Source organism: Electrona antarctica, assembly GCF_951216825.1.
Source record: "Electrona antarctica genome assembly, chromosome: 8".
Taxonomy (NCBI): domain Eukaryota; kingdom Metazoa; phylum Chordata; class Actinopteri; order Myctophiformes; family Myctophidae; genus Electrona; species Electrona antarctica.
In genome coordinates this window covers 29686492-29702890 of record NC_136789.1, presented here as the reverse complement: position 1 = coordinate 29702890, position 16399 = coordinate 29686492, and the positions used below count along the sequence as shown (strand labels likewise).

Sequence of the window (16399 nt, the reverse complement as noted above, 5' to 3'; positions counted from 1 at the left end):
AACATATATTTTTGAGGAACTCACAGAGGCCTACTTCAATTAACTTGTTCCTCTGGCAGAGAGATGGAGTGAGATCCCTGGATTTCACATAAGCCCTGCCAACTTGTACTCACGAGCACAGGGAAAGCTGGTGCTACATTCAGCACCATTTCTTTGTATTAATATTCATAATTATCCAAAAAACTGCACTGTAAAATCCCGAGTGTTAATTTAACTTAAAATCGCACCCTTTAAACCAATTTTGTACGGGAACCCCCTTTTGGTGTTTTAAAAGCATTATGTTATGCTTTAGCTGTTGAAAAATAGCAGATCTACAAGCTTGTAGCGCGCCACCGAGTGGCGCGCTACGAGCTTGTAGATCTGCTATTTTTTTGAAAAATCTTGAAAATGTGTAGAATATATATTCTTTCAGAGCGAACGTTTTTAACTCAAATCTTTGCTCATGTGGGGGTCCCTGGAACAACATTTTCAGATGGGCGTCGGCGGCCGATTCCATATAATTTCTGGGGGGTCCTCGACATGAAATGACCACTTTTCAATAAACCTGTCAGGATTTAGAAGACTTTTTTTTTTTTTTTTGAATCGGCGTCAGGTCTAACTGGGTTAATAGGTGCACATCTTTTAGACTCTCTGAGTTAATTTAGCATTCAGGATTTTGAAGTGTGAGTGTCTGTATTTCACAAAGATTCCACTCCTTGGTGGGCATAATTTTTCATTATTCCCACCTAAAACCCAAACTCTGAAGACATGCAAGGATTGCAAGTTGGTATTGTTCTCCATTGGTGTTGACAGAAACTGCTTTAAACTAGAATTACTTCCCTTGCTCTAGCTATAAATAAACCTTGAGCTCTAAGATATATACTATATTCATATATTTTATATACAGTCATAAAAATGACTGATATAAATCCATTTTTTAATGATATTATTCTAAAAAATAAATAAAGTACCTGTGCAAATATCCACAAATTGAAGTGTTTTCACATTTAAGACATTGGCGCCCTCCAGTGGCTAGTTCGGGGGAATTACCTATACTAGGCACACTGGAGGGAGCTGATTCAAGTCAAAGCAAAGTGCATTGAGGTCTATATTACCTAATGCTAATATACACCACAATGAGAAACGTCCAGGGAGAGGACAAGGACAGAGACTCCGGGCGTCCATATTTGCGTCCCGTTGCCCTGCGGAAAGAGGACAGGTCAAAACTTGTCAGCTCTATTGGGGCTCTTTGCGTTGCGTGTCATGACTCATGAAAACATCCCAGACCAAAACTGGAACTGAGGATACCTCAAGAGATGATGTGGGTCTACGACGTGACAGTGAGGGTGACTGGGAGGGAGCATTCCCTCCGTTAGAAACAAAGAAAAACAGGATCTCAAACAAATACAAAAGAGTTGAAAAAGCCAAACGTTCGTTCTCCGTGAAGCTCAATCCCAGAAATTGGAAAGGATGTCCAGTGTTAAATACAAGGTGGTATAGACGGCTAATTGGTGACTACTAGTCCCTGTTAAATGGATGCGAGTTGAGGATGGGGGTGATTAATTAAAGCCTGATTTAAGCTTTGATGCCCAAAGTACCATGCAATGTGGCGTTCAATGAAAATAACATATTTTTTATTTTCAGTTAAGAAATATGTGGGGTTTTCTTTTTTTTTGGTGAGTGGCATCATGTTAGTAAGACACTTTTGCCGCTGAAGCATAAGTCAGGCTTTTTAGGAGGTTCCAATGGAGGGGGTTTGGGGGGGGGGGGGCAGATCACCATGAGCAAAACCACAACTGAGATACTACTAACGGTAAATCATCAGCCAAACAACATGGTGTCTGTAGCCAACATAATAAATATCACAGTACACTATTCACTAGAAACTGGGGCATAGGGTGGAGCAGAAAGTGTAGAATGTGTGCGTGTGTGCGTGCGTGTGCGTGCGTGCGTGTGAGAAAGTACAATTGTGATCTGACAGACTACCCTCTCTCTGTAAGTGATCCACAATGTGGTGCTCACTATACTGACATGAAAACACGTCAGATCACATGATGATGGCACAGATTAGAATTTCATTGCACTGAAAATAATAAGACTTATTATTATTCCATTTTGGTTTACCATGGATGTGACATCCATCCTACCGCGTTCGTGTTTTGGCATAATTATCCTCATTGAATTCAAGGTCAACGTTCGTTCCACTATGAAATGCTATCTATTGTAGTTTTGCACATCGAAGTGAAGTCGAGACACCCTCATGTCTACCATCTTGCAAGCTTTGATTGAGGCTTGGCTTTTCTGTAAAGGATAGGTTTTGCTTGGGACAAAAAAATATATATATATGCAACTGTTTTATGGCTCAAAAGTAACGCTCTTGAAAGAGGAAATGTAAAGGAGAACTATGATGAGGACTTGGTTTCGTGGGTCATCGAAATGCCTTGAAAGTGACATGTGTGTTTGATTGACAATGTGTTTACAGACGTTGAACACCAGCCAAGAAGAGTAACCAGAGTTTCTCTGAAAGGATATGATAGAATGTGAGCGTGTGCAGCCCTTTCAAAGTCCATTTCCTTGTGTTTAGAGGAGCCAGCATGTTAAAAGTGAGCTTCAAATCAGAGGCGAGGGAAGTCATATAATCCACCATGATTCCACGAATCATGACATAATCCATGAATCACTTTTTTCCTATTGGTGGCACTGGAATTTGAAATGAAAACCTGAATATTTATCGTACTAAAATGTTATTTGTTCTGGACTGTATGTGTCAATACGTTTGCTAACCGTGGGGCATGTTTTCTCAATGAACGTGGTTTGATATCATCTCCACATCACAGTTCCCGCTGGTCCCGTGCAGTGAATGTGAGATAATGCCATGTGAGCGCAGAGCGAGTTGAATCCAACATTTAGGTTTGCACAGGTCGTCACAGGTCGACGCCCTCGTTGAGTCAGAGACGAGTTCTGATTGGCTGTTTCAAAGCTCGGTCAACCCTGGGATCCACTGAAAATAATTCCAACACAGCCTACACACTATGTACACATGAATCAGAACGCAGCAAAAAAAAAAAACCTCTGGGATTGCTCGTCTGATCTCTGAGTTGGACCGTGGTGCCTACATATTGTGCATATTGTTCACAGGTTGCTGAAAAGGACAGTGGATAATCACTCCATTGTCATCGGTGTCACCACGGGCAGAGGGATATGAGCTTCATGTATCATGTTGTGTGACACACACACACACACACACACACACACACACACACACACACACACACACACACACACACACACACACACACACACACACACACACACACACACACACACACACACACACACACACACACACACACACACACACACACAAACACAAAATGGGGTGTGGCTTTGTCAACGACGCGCAGAATCACAATGTTTTCTGTTGAGTGGTGAAAGGTGGTGTTGAGGTGCTTGAAAAACAACGTTGATGAGAGCAATAAATATCAAAATAAAAGAGTCATTATGGCTAGATTAGCGATAAAAAATATGAAGCTGGACTCTCTCTGATCCAGGTCCAGTGTGTGGGCAGAGAAGTTGGGTGAGCTGGAGAGGTCACGACCTTGGGTTGTAGGAGAGTGCTTCAGTCTGTGTGTCATTAGGGGTGAGGTGTGTGTGTGCACGGGTGGGGGGGGGGGGGGGAGGGGGTGATCATCATCTGACCGCCTTGTAAGAGACAGGAGGAGAAGTCTTTTCTCTCGGGTCCAGCCCCTGGCTCCTTCTCTTTTATTTTTTTACCCTCAATGTTTTTTCGCCCCGCTCCTCTCTCTCTCACACACACACACGCGCACGCACGCACAAACACGCACGCACGCACGCACGAACACGCACGCACATGCACGCACGCACAAACACACAAACACGCACAAACACACACATGAACGCACACGCAGTACGCACCCTCCTTTTTCAAAGTTCAAGGTCCTTGGAGATTTGGGTGGCAATGTCCCGAAAAGGTATCGGCGCCCCCCAGAGTCGCGTGTAGCGCACCCCGTTAGAAGTCTCAGAGGAGGTGCCCGTGGAGAGGTGGCACACCTCGGCCTGGAAAGCCACGCGGCCCCCGGCTACCCCGTGGGTGCAGGAGAGCAGGAAGGGCCCGCCGTGGTGGACCTGGCAGCCACAGCCCAGCGCCGCCTCCCGCAGAGCTACGACCACCTCCGCAGGGTCCCGCCGCCGACCGCCCCTCAGATCCCAGCCACGTCCGATGCCCCGGGGCTCGGACGCTTCTTGATGCCCAGGTAAATGGCCACTACGTATGAGGAAGAAGAAAGGTAGGATATCCAGAATATTAAGACCACGACGACACACGCGGTGGTTTCCTACTACAACTATAGTCCATCAACCACTTTCAATCTCTGTTTTCTTTTTACTTTTTTGAGTCCATTATAAGCAAAATGATTCTTCCAAAACTTTCAAAATTGTAGATAAATGTCAAAAATGTTTAACTGATCAGGTAGAAAAAAGAGAATCCCGCACACTGTCTTCACTTAGGTTGGTTCATCAGGCCTGATGAAGGTCTGACGACCGAAACGTTGCAATAAAAACCAACCTAAGTGAAGACAGTGTGCGGGATTCTCTTTTTTCTACCTATCAGTTCCTGTTATCCGACGCACCTGTCCTGTGTAGGTGTGCAGAAGGACTTTTCCGTAAAAAATGTTTAACTGAAATATTTTGAGATACCAAAACATTAGCAACAATAGCAGATCTATGCACACTGCATCGTAATGTATTCGTGTAACACATGTTGTGAGTTTGTACAGTAGATGGGCTCTTTTTCACCATTGTTTACGACAGCAACATATAAATGAATCATTGTGAAGGATGACCGGGTTACAACAACCCCGTTGGTTACACTGTCGTGTTGCCGCGTCCAGAACACTGACCTTGTGACCGCAAATCGGCTGATTCCCTCAGGTTCATTTGTGACCCTGTACGAGAGACAGGCAGAAGATTAAGGGGCGACTCACACGGTCGCAACAGATTGCTGTATGCTTGTTGTATACAAAGGGTGTGACACAGCTTGCCCCAATGCATTTCCAATGGGAGTCACATGGTTTGACACAACATTTGTGTTGTATGAGGGGGAGGGGGGCAGTCGAAACACAGCCGAAAGCCGTACAACAGCTTGTAGTCCAAGATGTGGACTACAAACCATGTGACTTTAATTGGAAATGCATTGGGGCGGCCATGACACTCACAACATTCATACAACAAGCATGCATCAATGTTTTAAAGGTCTGAGTGAGGCCATAGGGCTAGAGACCAGTGGACCGTTTAGAAGATATAGGGCTAGAGACCAGTGGTGGAGAGTAACTAAGTACGTTTACTTAAGTGCTTACTTAGTAGAAATGTCCAATTTCCTACTCCTTTGATTAGAAAACATACATTAACCACTTCAACCCTATACATTTCGGCCATTTGAAAATAGCCGATCTACAAGCTCACAATGCGTCGCAACGCAACGCATTGTGAGCTTGTAGATCTGCGAGTTTCAATAGACTTTGTACACATTTTGAACTTGTGAAGTGGGACATTCTGCAATATGAGTACTTTTACTTTTAGTACTTTAAGTACATTTTGACGCCGATACTTTTGTACTTTTACTCAAGTACATTTTCAATTCCGTACTTTTTACTTGTAACGGAGTAGTTCTAAATTGCAGTATTGGTACTTTTACTTGAGTAAAACAATTGAGTATACTTGTTTCCACCTCTGGGCTGCTAGACTATAGTGGACAGTTTAGAAGCAACCTGCAAACAAACACACCGTGCACTACAATGACTACATGTCTGCAACCAAGTGAAAACCACCAACCATCGCAAACCAATCCACAACAACAAGGCTCATATCAGGGTATATAAAGGCTCATATCAGAGGAGACGGAGAACATCTACATCACGGTCACAGAGTGAGGCCTGACTCACACCTTCGCAACAGATTGATGCATGCTAGATGCATGAGACTTAGGCCTCACTCAGACCTTTACAACAGATTGCTGTATGCTTGCTGTATACAAAGGGTGTGACACAGCTTGCCCCAATGCATTTCCAATGGGAGTCACATGGTCTGACACAACACTTGTGTTGTATGAGGGGGAGGGGCGAAGTCGAAACACAGCCGAAAGCCATACAACAGCTTGTAGTCCAAAATGTGGACTACAAACCATGTGACTTCCATTGGAAATGCATTGGGGCGGCCATGACACTCACAACATTCATACAACAAGCATGCATCAATGTTTTAAAGGTCTGAGTGAGGCCTTATTGACTGATGCAAGCTCACAATGCATTTCCAATGGGAGTCACAACATGGTTTGACACAACATTTGTGTTGTATGAGGGGGTGGGGGGGGGGGGGGGGGGGGGGGCAGTCGAAACACAGCCGAAAGCCGTACAACACAAATGTTGTGTCAAACCATGTGACTCCCATTGGAAATGCATTGTGAGCTTGCATCAGTCAATAAGTCTCATGCATCTAGCATGCATCAATGTTGTATGCTAGATCGAAAGGTGTGAGTCGGGCCTGAGAGCATATCCATTTTAAACTGTGACCCCACCACGGCTGAGGCCTGTCTGTCTGTCTGTGTTGGCTCGCTATCATTTCACAGCATGCGGATGTTAAAAGCTGCAATCCATAACATTTTTTGGTGCGAGTAAAAATGTTATTTTTTTAAACAATCCGTATTAGTAGAGTACTGTGTGTTAATGTGTTAATTCAATATACTGTCTGTAACCAACACAACTTGGGTTGTATTTGGTCTCCCTGCTCTTCTGTTCAGAACCCATTCAGAAAGGGAACCCCTTTTGGTGTTTTAAGCATTATGTTATGCTTTAGCTATTGAAAAATAGCAGATCTACAAGCACAGAGTGCCGTGCTACGAGCTTGTAGGTCTGCTATTTTTGAAAAATCGTGAAAATGTGGCGCAAATCTTTGAATATATTATGTCAGACTGAGCGTTTTTAACTCAAATCTTTGCTTCTGGGGCGTCGGTCCCTGGAACAACATATTTTCAGATGGGGGGGTCGGTCCCTGGAACAACATATTTTCAGATGGGGGGGTCGGTCCCTGGAACAACATATTTTCAGATGGGGGGGTCGGTCCCTGGAACAACATATTTTCAGATGGGGGGGTCGGTCCCTGGAACAACATATTTTCAGATGGGGGGGTCGGTCCCTGGAACAACATATTTTCAGATGGGGGGGTCGGTCCCTGGAACAACATATTTTCAGATGGGGGGGTCGGTCCCTGGAACAACATATTTTCAGATGGGGGGGTCGGCGGCCAATTACATATATTCTTGGGTGTCCTTGACGTGAAAATGTTTGAGAACGACTGACATAAAATGGATGGATTGCAGTATATTATCTTATGGATTGCAGTAGACATACATTATCTTATGGATTGCAGTAGACGTACATTATCTTATGGATTGCAGTAGACGTACATTATCTTATGAATTGTAGTAGACATACATTATCTTATGGATTCACATGTTCCTTTAACTTTGAACAGCATCAAAGGAACAAAATGAGGCTTGAAACAACATGAGACAAATGAACAAATTTGAACAAAACAAAGACTCAACTTTAACAAAACACGGACCCAACAAACCCACAAACCCCCCAAACTACTAAATGAAATAGAACACCCACGTCTGACGTCAATATCGGTAGAGGGCGCTAAGTCCACGGGTTCGTGTGCTTTTTATTTGCATTGTAATGGGATTTTTAGATCGCCTCATATAAGAACTGTGTTTGAATCCCAGCCGTTTCACTCATATGGATATGAAGAATCAACTGACAAAAACGCTAATGTTACTGCTGCTGAATTTGTTACATTTTCGCTAGAAACAGACGGTATCAAATATGAGTGACAATATCGCCGGGGCAGTTTGTTTATTTTGGGACCACAATGCTTATATGAGACGATTTGAAGATGAGCCCATGTTATTCTCCATAGAGAAATTACTTCCGTGAACCAGGGGATGAGCGAGTGACGTCAGGACTTCTAGGCGCTCTATTGTGAACACGACATTTGAACAGGTATATATGCATAGGATGGTAAGGAAGGGGTCAAAGGGTATTTGATAGCCCTGGTCTCCATCCACTGAGGCACTGAGCCAAACAAAACTAGCCTACCAAACCTACCTACCATACCTTTTTTCACTGACGAAAATAAATGGAAACTATAGAAAACTAAGCTACGATGACTAAAACTAAGACGTTATGTTAGGAAGGGACTAGTGGACAAAAGATCCAGTACAAGTCATTTTACACTTTGTTTGAATGCTGAAAATAGCCGATCTACAAGCTCACAACGTGTCGCAGTGCGACGCGTTGTGTAAGTGTAAAATCAGCCATTACGGCGGCATCAAGGCCCGCCAAAACACATTTTACTAAATCTACAGTTGATTTAGTCGACTAAAATCTCACGGTATTTAGTCGACTAAAACTAGACTAACACTAAAACCTTCCAGGTGACTAAAACTGAATGAAGTTTCATTCCAAAGACTATGACTAGACTAAAATAGAAATTTGCTGCCAAAAAAAAACACTAGCCTACCAAATGTGGTGTTACTAAATTATTTTCGCTCCTATGCCACCAAAACGTGGAACGCCCTACCAACAGTCATTAAGACATGCGAATCCCTTGACTCCTTCAAAACCGCTCTCAAAGGGCACCTATACGGACGGCTGCAATTCGAAACTGGCCCCCGTAAAATCTGAATCCCCCCCCACCGCCCTTTTCCCCTCACTGTATATGTTTCTTTTCCCTTTTTACCTCCATTATGATGAATTCCTGTTCTGTTCTTTGTCTATATAGAAGTGTCTACTTGTACATCTCTAAATGTTTTGATGAATTGAACATGGTGGACCCTATTGGAAACAAGTGTAATGCTTAATTGGGTCGTCCACTCACAGTTAACAGCCTTTGTATTGAGTTTGTGCAATGTACTGTAATTCTGCAAACTGTTAATAAATATTTCAATCAATCAATCAAAACTCCCCCATGCTTGGAAGCAAAAAAGAGACAGAGACGTATAGGAGGTAGGAAGGCAGACAGTGGATGTTGCACATAAAGTCCAGTGACGATAGAGAACACACAAACAAGTCATGCTGAACGATAATAATAAACTATTGGATAAATGCACATAGCAGCATATTCAGGCAGGCATGGCAGACTTTCCTATGAACAGGCAGACACGCAACGCAACGCAAGGCCGACAGAGAGAAGCGAGAGACATGGGAAACTTACTAACTGTTTTGGATCCTTGTGGAAGAGTACAACCCGAGACTGATTTGTTAGAGCCCTGGCGCTTAGAAGGGTCAAGGTTGACCCTGACGACGCAATGACAGGGAGGATAGGAGGAAGAGAAGCATGGAGAGAGAGAGAGAGAGAGAGAGAGAGAGAGAGGGGGGGGGGGGGGGGGGGAGAAAAGTGGATGGGGGAGAAAATACAATTGAATCGTAGGAGAGCGAGTGGTTGGAAAACAGGCACGGCAGGAGCTGATTGGTCAAGGATGGGGTTTGATAAGATTAGGCATATGAGATTGTTATGACTGGAAGCTGTGGTGGGGTGGTGATGGTGGGGGGGGGGGTGGGAGTGGGGCTCTAAAGGCTCATTCATAGTCTGGATCTTCGGTGGTGAGGTGACCACCGCTCCGGTGGCGAGGTGACCACCGCTCCGGTGGTGAGGTGACCACCGGAGCTGAAATAACGTTGAGCGGTGGTGAGTAAAAACAGAGAGAAGGGCTGGGGCGGTTGGCGGTGGTTTGCTCTTCACCGCGGCTCAGTGACATCATGTTGTAGTTCGGTGGTCACCTCAGTGACATCATGTTGTAGTTCGGTGGTCACCTCACCACCGAAAATCCAGACTATGTACGAGCCTATAGAAAGCTCTCATATAATGGTAGGCATTAAAGTACAGCCAGGATATACCCAAGTTGAAATAGAACATGCGATACGATACCATATGGTTAAATTTAATCTTTGATGTCCCCTCTGTCATAGAGTGACACTTAATAATATAACAATTTAATCTTCTGCTCAGCAGCTCAATCATACATACAGTACGCAGAGAGCTATGAAGTGTCTGCTGCCTGGGGGGTGTAACACTGTAACTCAAATATAAAAGTAGCAAATATTGAAAACAAAAGTGAGCATTCAGAACATCATTTATAAGTAGTGGTATTGGCAATAGAAATACTTTGTAAAAGTTTGTGCTGCTGCGCCCAAGCTGTGCCTCATGTGACGACGTCCAGTTCATCCCATTTTGGGCGGGAACCCCATTTGGTGTTTTAAGCATTATGTTATACTTTAGCTATTGAAAAAAGCTCATAGCGCGGCACCGAATGCCGCGCTACGAGCTTGTAGATCTGCTATTTTTTGAAAAATCATGAAAATGTGGAGCAAATTTTCGAATATATATTCTTTCAGAGCGAAGGTTTTTAACTCAAATCATTGCTTCTGGTGGGGGAGGGGGGTGCCTGGAACAACATATTTTCAGATGGGGGGGGTCAGAGGCCAATTACATGTCATTTTTGGGAATATGAAAATGTTTGAGACTGACGTAGAAACATGAGGTTTTTCTGAAAACTGTCAGGATTTAGAAGACATTTTTTGTAGAATCGTCCTCAGGGTCTTGTGAATGGGGGTTTATTCATACCTGCGTGTGAGTTTGGAGGTCAGTTTGGTGAAGAGGTTGGAGGTGGCCCGGGTGCGGATGTGAGGCAGCGGGCTGGCTTCGTGGTGTGACAGGGTGGGGGACGTGGGCGGCGCGGCGTACGTCGGCGGGACGCGGTCCCTCAGCTGGCCCCCGTGGAAGGTGCTGCGGATGGTGGAGCCCCGGGTGAGACGGCAGCGGTCCCCAGAGGTGGAGGACGAGGAGGCTCCCGCCCCGGCCATGCTGAGGGTGGACGGAGAGGCCGTGGGCATGCGGTGGCTCAGGGCACTGTGAGAGAGAGGACCAAGAGAGACCACCACCACACAACATAAATTGGGAGGTCCCAGAGATAGAAATGCCATTAAAGGGGAAAACCACCCATTTTCAACATTTGACTATGTCATTAATATACCTTAGAGCTGTTGTGTGGAAATAATAAAAAGTCCCCCCAATTTTGTGTTTCCTAGAACTGTAATTATGAAAAAAATCATTAACATGGTGAAACACATCTTGATGACATCATCAAGATGTGTTTCACCATGTTAATGATTTTTTTCAGACCTCTAGTTCTAGGAAACACAGAATGGGGGAACTTTTTTTATTATTTCCACACAACAGCTCTAAGGCATATTAATGACATAGTAAAATGTTGAAAATGAGTGGAATGCCCCTTTAACCCATTTTAACCTAAAAAAGTATTCTGAAAGAATATATATATTCAAAGATTTGTGCCGCATTTTCACGATTTTTCAAAAATAGCAGACCTACAAGCTCGTAGCGCGCCACTCGGTGGCGCGCTATGAGCTTGTAGATCTGCTATTTTTCAATAGCTAAAGCATAACATAATTAATGCTAACACCAAAAGGGGTTCCCGCCTAAAATGGGTTTAAATGGGGGGTCCGTAGACTAGTGCATGCATGTCAAACTGGGGGGGGGGTCCTTGAAATTAAACAAGTTGAGAATCTCTGGTATAGACGAGCCGTAAAAATCTTCTCTTATGGGGGTCCCTGGAGGACAGATTTGGGAAGGAGGATTACTTGTCAAACCAACATTGAATTTGGACATGCATGACAACGTATGTGAAGAACAGGGACATCATTCATCATCGTCAAGTTACAGAGCCACTCGAGCCCACACTGTTTCTTCAGGAACACTATTATTAGAGGAAAGTGGCTAATAGGGGTGTCAAAAAAAATCGATTCGAATTAAAATCGCGATTCCGTTATGAACGATTCAAAATTGATTCATAACTTCCAAAAATCACAGTAAACATCATGTCTTCAGTCATTTTCAAGTTACTGTAGTCACTTCAGTTCAAGACTGGAGTAGAATGTTGTGATGAAATCCTATGTATTGAATCGAGAATCATTTTGAATAGAAAATTGTTTTGAATCTGGAAAAATATCAATCGTTTTTGGATTTTTAATCGAATCGTGACCCCAAGAATCGGAAACGAATCGAATCGTGGGACACCCAAAGATTCACAGCCTGACTCGCTAACGTTAGCTGGCCTATAAGGAATCAATAGTCACATATTATGGTTCCAAAAACTATTTCATGTCAAGGACCCCCAAATTGACACCCCCCATTAGAAAATATATGCCAAGGACCCCAAAAAGAGAAGTTTTTTTTTACGGCTCTAACAGTGATTTTCAACCATTTTATTGTCAAGGACCCCCAGTTTCATTTACCCCCAATTTTACATTGTAAAATCTATGTTAATTTAACTCTGAGAGTGTACAACATTTTTACACTCTCAGAGTTACAGACCCATAAGAGGCCAAATGGCTCCTAACTATCATTTATCCCCCTCAAGGACCCCTGGGGGTCCCCGGACCCCACAGTATTTAACCCATTTTGGGCAGGAACCCCTTTTGGTGTTAGCATTATGTTATGCTTTAGCTATTGAAAAATAGCAGATCTACAAGCTCATAGCGCGCCACCGAGTGGCACGCTACGAGCTTGTAGGTCTGCTATTTTTGAAAAATCGAAGAACGACTGACATAGAAACGTAGCTTTTTCAGAAAACTGTCAGGATGTAGAAGACATTTTTTGAATCTGATCTCAGGTCAGAATGGGTTAATAAAATCCCCTCCACGTACCTGTTCTCCTTGCCGTTCTGCAGCAGCCTGTCCGTGCCAGAGCGGTCCGTGCACACGTATGTATTCCGGCGGGTCATGGCGCTTCCAGGGATGTTATTCTATAGAGGGGTCAAAGATCAAGACAAAAGGTTAATTAACCCATTTAGGCCAGGCGTCAAAATAATAATACAAAAGTTTGTGCCGCATTTTTACGATTTTTCAAAAATAGCAGACCTACAAGCTCGTAGCGCGCCGCTCGTAGCGCGCCGCTCGTAGCGCGCCGCTCGTAGCGCGCCACTCGTAGCGCGCCACTCGTAGCGCGGCACCCATATGGGATGGGCCAAAGTGGCATGACATGAAAATAACTATGTCATTCATTCATTCATTCATTCATTCATTAACCCATTTTGGGCGGGAACCCGTTTTGGTGTTAGCATTATTTATACTTTAACTATTGAAAAATAGCAGATCTACAAGCTCATAGCGCGCCACCGAGTGGCGCGCTACGAGCTTGTAGGTCTGCTATTTTTGAAAAATCAAAGAACGACTGACATAGAAACATAGCTTTTTCAGAAAACTGTCAGGATGTAGAAGAATTTTTAGAATCTGATCTCAGGTCAAAATGGGTTAATTCATTGTTCATTCATTAATTCATTGATACTATCAATAAAGGCAGAAAAGACAAAAACACTTCTTTTAAAAAAACATTAAAAAAAGAAGCCATACCATACTGTAGTTGTCCCTCTCTCTCACTGTGGTGGCAGTCATCTCTTTGCGTCGGTCAGGGATCTCGGACTTGTTGGGGTTGTTGGCGCTGCTGACCATGGGGCTGGAGGGAGGCAGGCTGTGGCTCCCCATCACACTGCAGCTGGCCTTACGGGACGGCATGCGGCCCGGCTCCCTCAGCTCCCTGTCCCCCGTACTGGTGGGGCTCCGCTTGGGGTGCATGACCGGCATGGAGGGCCCACCTTGGAGGAGGAAACACCAGACAGACAGTGGCCTTTGTGGTTAGTGTGTCCGCCCTGAAAACTGGGAGGTCGGTGGTTCGATCCCCCGGGCCAGGGTCATACCAAAGACTGTAAAAACCTCCCTGCTCGGCACTCAGCATCAAGGGTTGGATTGGGGAGGGGGTCAAATCTACTAATCAAATGATTCCCGAGCGCGGCACGGCTGCAGCTCACCGCTCCAAGAGATGGGTCAAATGCAGAGAACAAATTTCACTGCGGTAACGTGTGTGACAAATCGTACGACTTGAAATGTTAGCATAATAAAGACCAGTGTAAAGCAGTGGTTCCCAAACCTTTTCATGTCAAGGACCCCCAAATTGACACTAATTAGCCCGTGGACCCCCATTTGAAAAGACATGCCACGGACCCCCATAAGAGAAGATTTTTATGGCTCTAGCAGTGATTCTCAACACGTTTAATTTCAAGGACCCGCAGTTTGACCTGCATTAGGCTACGGACCACCATGTAATGGGATTTCTATCTCTGGGACCCCAATTTACGGCATCAAGGCCCGCCAAAATACATTTTAGCCGACTAAATCAACTGTAAATTTAGTCGACTGAAACTAGACTAAACACAAAAATGTGACTAAAACTAAATGAAAACGTTTCAAGAGACTATAATAATGACTAAAACAACACTGCCTGTATCAGTGGAATGGCTTTCAGTGCTGTTACAGCACTAACAGACTGCTTAGTATGGGCAAGTGCAAAGCATGATAAAAACTGCATAAACACACACACAAACATACAGAATACATGTACAGTAGGGCCTAGTAGCGAGCACTATTTGCATAATGGAGCTAGAAGTGCAATCAATGCAAAAAGTGAGAATACAGTGTATATATATATATATATATATATATATATATATATATATATATATCCCCATGTGTACATGGATATGCACAGGATATACAGCACATGTTAACCCAATTAGGCCTGACGTCGAAATAAAAAAAAAGTCTTCTGAAATAATATATAATATATATATATATATATATATATATATATATATATATTCAAAGATTTGTGCCACATTTTCACGATTTTTCAAAAATAGCAGACCTACAAGCTTGTAGATCTGCTATTTTTCAATAGCTAAAGCATAACATAATGCTTAAAACACCAAAAGGGGTTCCCATCACCCAAAATGGGTTAATGTGGATATACTGGATTGTATGTACCAATAGTGTCCATGGGTTGGGATTAGGATTATATTTATATACAGGCTTATATGGGTGGGCAGGAACACATGCAGGGCAAGTAGTTTCAACATCTTCCAAGTAGTCTTATGAACATGTAATGAATATCCAGTACTTTTTCTATGGGATATAAGTACAGTATCCCGAAAGCTGTCCCATTCATCACAGCCACAGACGACAGACACAACTTTTATGTGTATAGTATATATACGTATACAGCAGAGGTGCACACACTTTTTTGACTTGAGAGCTACTTTCAAAATGACCAGCTCAATAAGATCTACCCATCAACAAAAACTATTAAACCATTGCTGAAAATAGTTTAAATATGTATCTGAAGGGGCTTTGGAATAGCAGAGCTGGTGTTACACATGGGACAAATGCACTTGGAATGGGAAATAGAGGGGGAGAAATGGAATAGGTAGGGGTTTTTGTATTTAATTTGTAATGCTACTGATGTTTTTGTGCACAGCAACTCTTGAAAACAAAGTATTGCATTGTTGGTTTGTGAGGACAGGCACAATTAAGTCACCTCAATTCAAGTGGCAGATGCCACAAATAGTTTTTTTTAATATATTTAAATTAAATATTATTTAGGGGCATGCCATGTGGTCTAGCTGCACAGCCTTTGTGATCTACTGGTAGATCGCGATCTACCTTTTGGGCAGCCCTGGTATACAGTATTCGATTAGCTCCGTTAGCATTGGCCCTGCAGTAGCAAAAACAAAGAACTCACAGAAGTCGCTGTGCCTTCGCTGCCTGTGGTAGGTGGAGGCGCTGCGCTGGGTCTTGCTGTGTGAGGACGAGGAGGACGAGGACGAGGAGCCCGTGGCCGTCGTCGAGGGGTGCTTGTTGGTTCCGTTGGTGATGGGGCTGGGTCGCACCCGGGCCAGGGACAGGCTGCTGGCGGAGCGGGCCTCACTGCCGTCCTGGAGAACAGAACAGTGAATGTTAGTTTCGTTGGTGATGGGGCTGGGTCGCACCCGGGCCAGGGACAGGCTGCTGGCGGAGCGGGCCTCACTGCCATCCTGGAGAACAGAACAGTGAATGTTAGTTCCGTTGGTGATGGGGCTGTGGGTCGCACCCGGGCCAGGGACAGGCTGCTGGCGGAGCGGGCCTCACTGCCGTCCTGGAGAACAGAACAGTGAATGTTAGTTTCGTTGGTGATGGGGCTGGGTCGCACCCGGGCCAGGGACAGGCTGCTGGCGGAGCGGGCCTCACTGCCGTCCTGGAGAACAGAACAGTGAATGTTAGTAATCATTTCTTCTTCTGTTTTCTACAAGAATATAACCACATTATAACCATATCAAATGAAATGGTAGTTAAATGCTGCAATTTGTAAAAAATGGCAAAATATGACTCCTAATGTCGTTGAAGTGGGACTCATAAAATGACCATCCCGGGACTCATTACATTGAAAACCTATTTAC

General features: G+C 44.1%; 1 protein-coding gene and 1 long non-coding RNA gene across 2 annotated transcripts in view; both read right to left on the bottom strand.

Moving 5' to 3' along the window:
* LOC306928339 overlaps positions 1–16399 on the bottom strand; it is a 96352-nt gene that overhangs the window by 33887 nt on the left and 46066 nt on the right. The window lies entirely within an intron of this gene.
* The window catches only part of mark4a (MAP/microtubule affinity-regulating kinase 4a), a gene marked incomplete at its 5' end in the record, with an annotated part of 54888 nt that continues 39009 nt past the window's right edge, over positions 521–16399 (bottom strand). Inside the window, 6 exons of the mRNA XM_079507944.1 lie at positions 521–4264; positions 4899–4943; positions 10681–10965; positions 12780–12877; positions 13485–13726; positions 15706–15898. Coding sequence (XP_079364070.1) covers positions 3925–4264; positions 4899–4943; positions 10681–10965; positions 12780–12877; positions 13485–13726; positions 15706–15898 — 1203 coding nt within the window. The 3' untranslated portion in view covers positions 521–3924. The remainder of the gene's footprint in view (positions 4265–4898; positions 4944–10680; positions 10966–12779; positions 12878–13484; positions 13727–15705; positions 15899–16399) is intronic.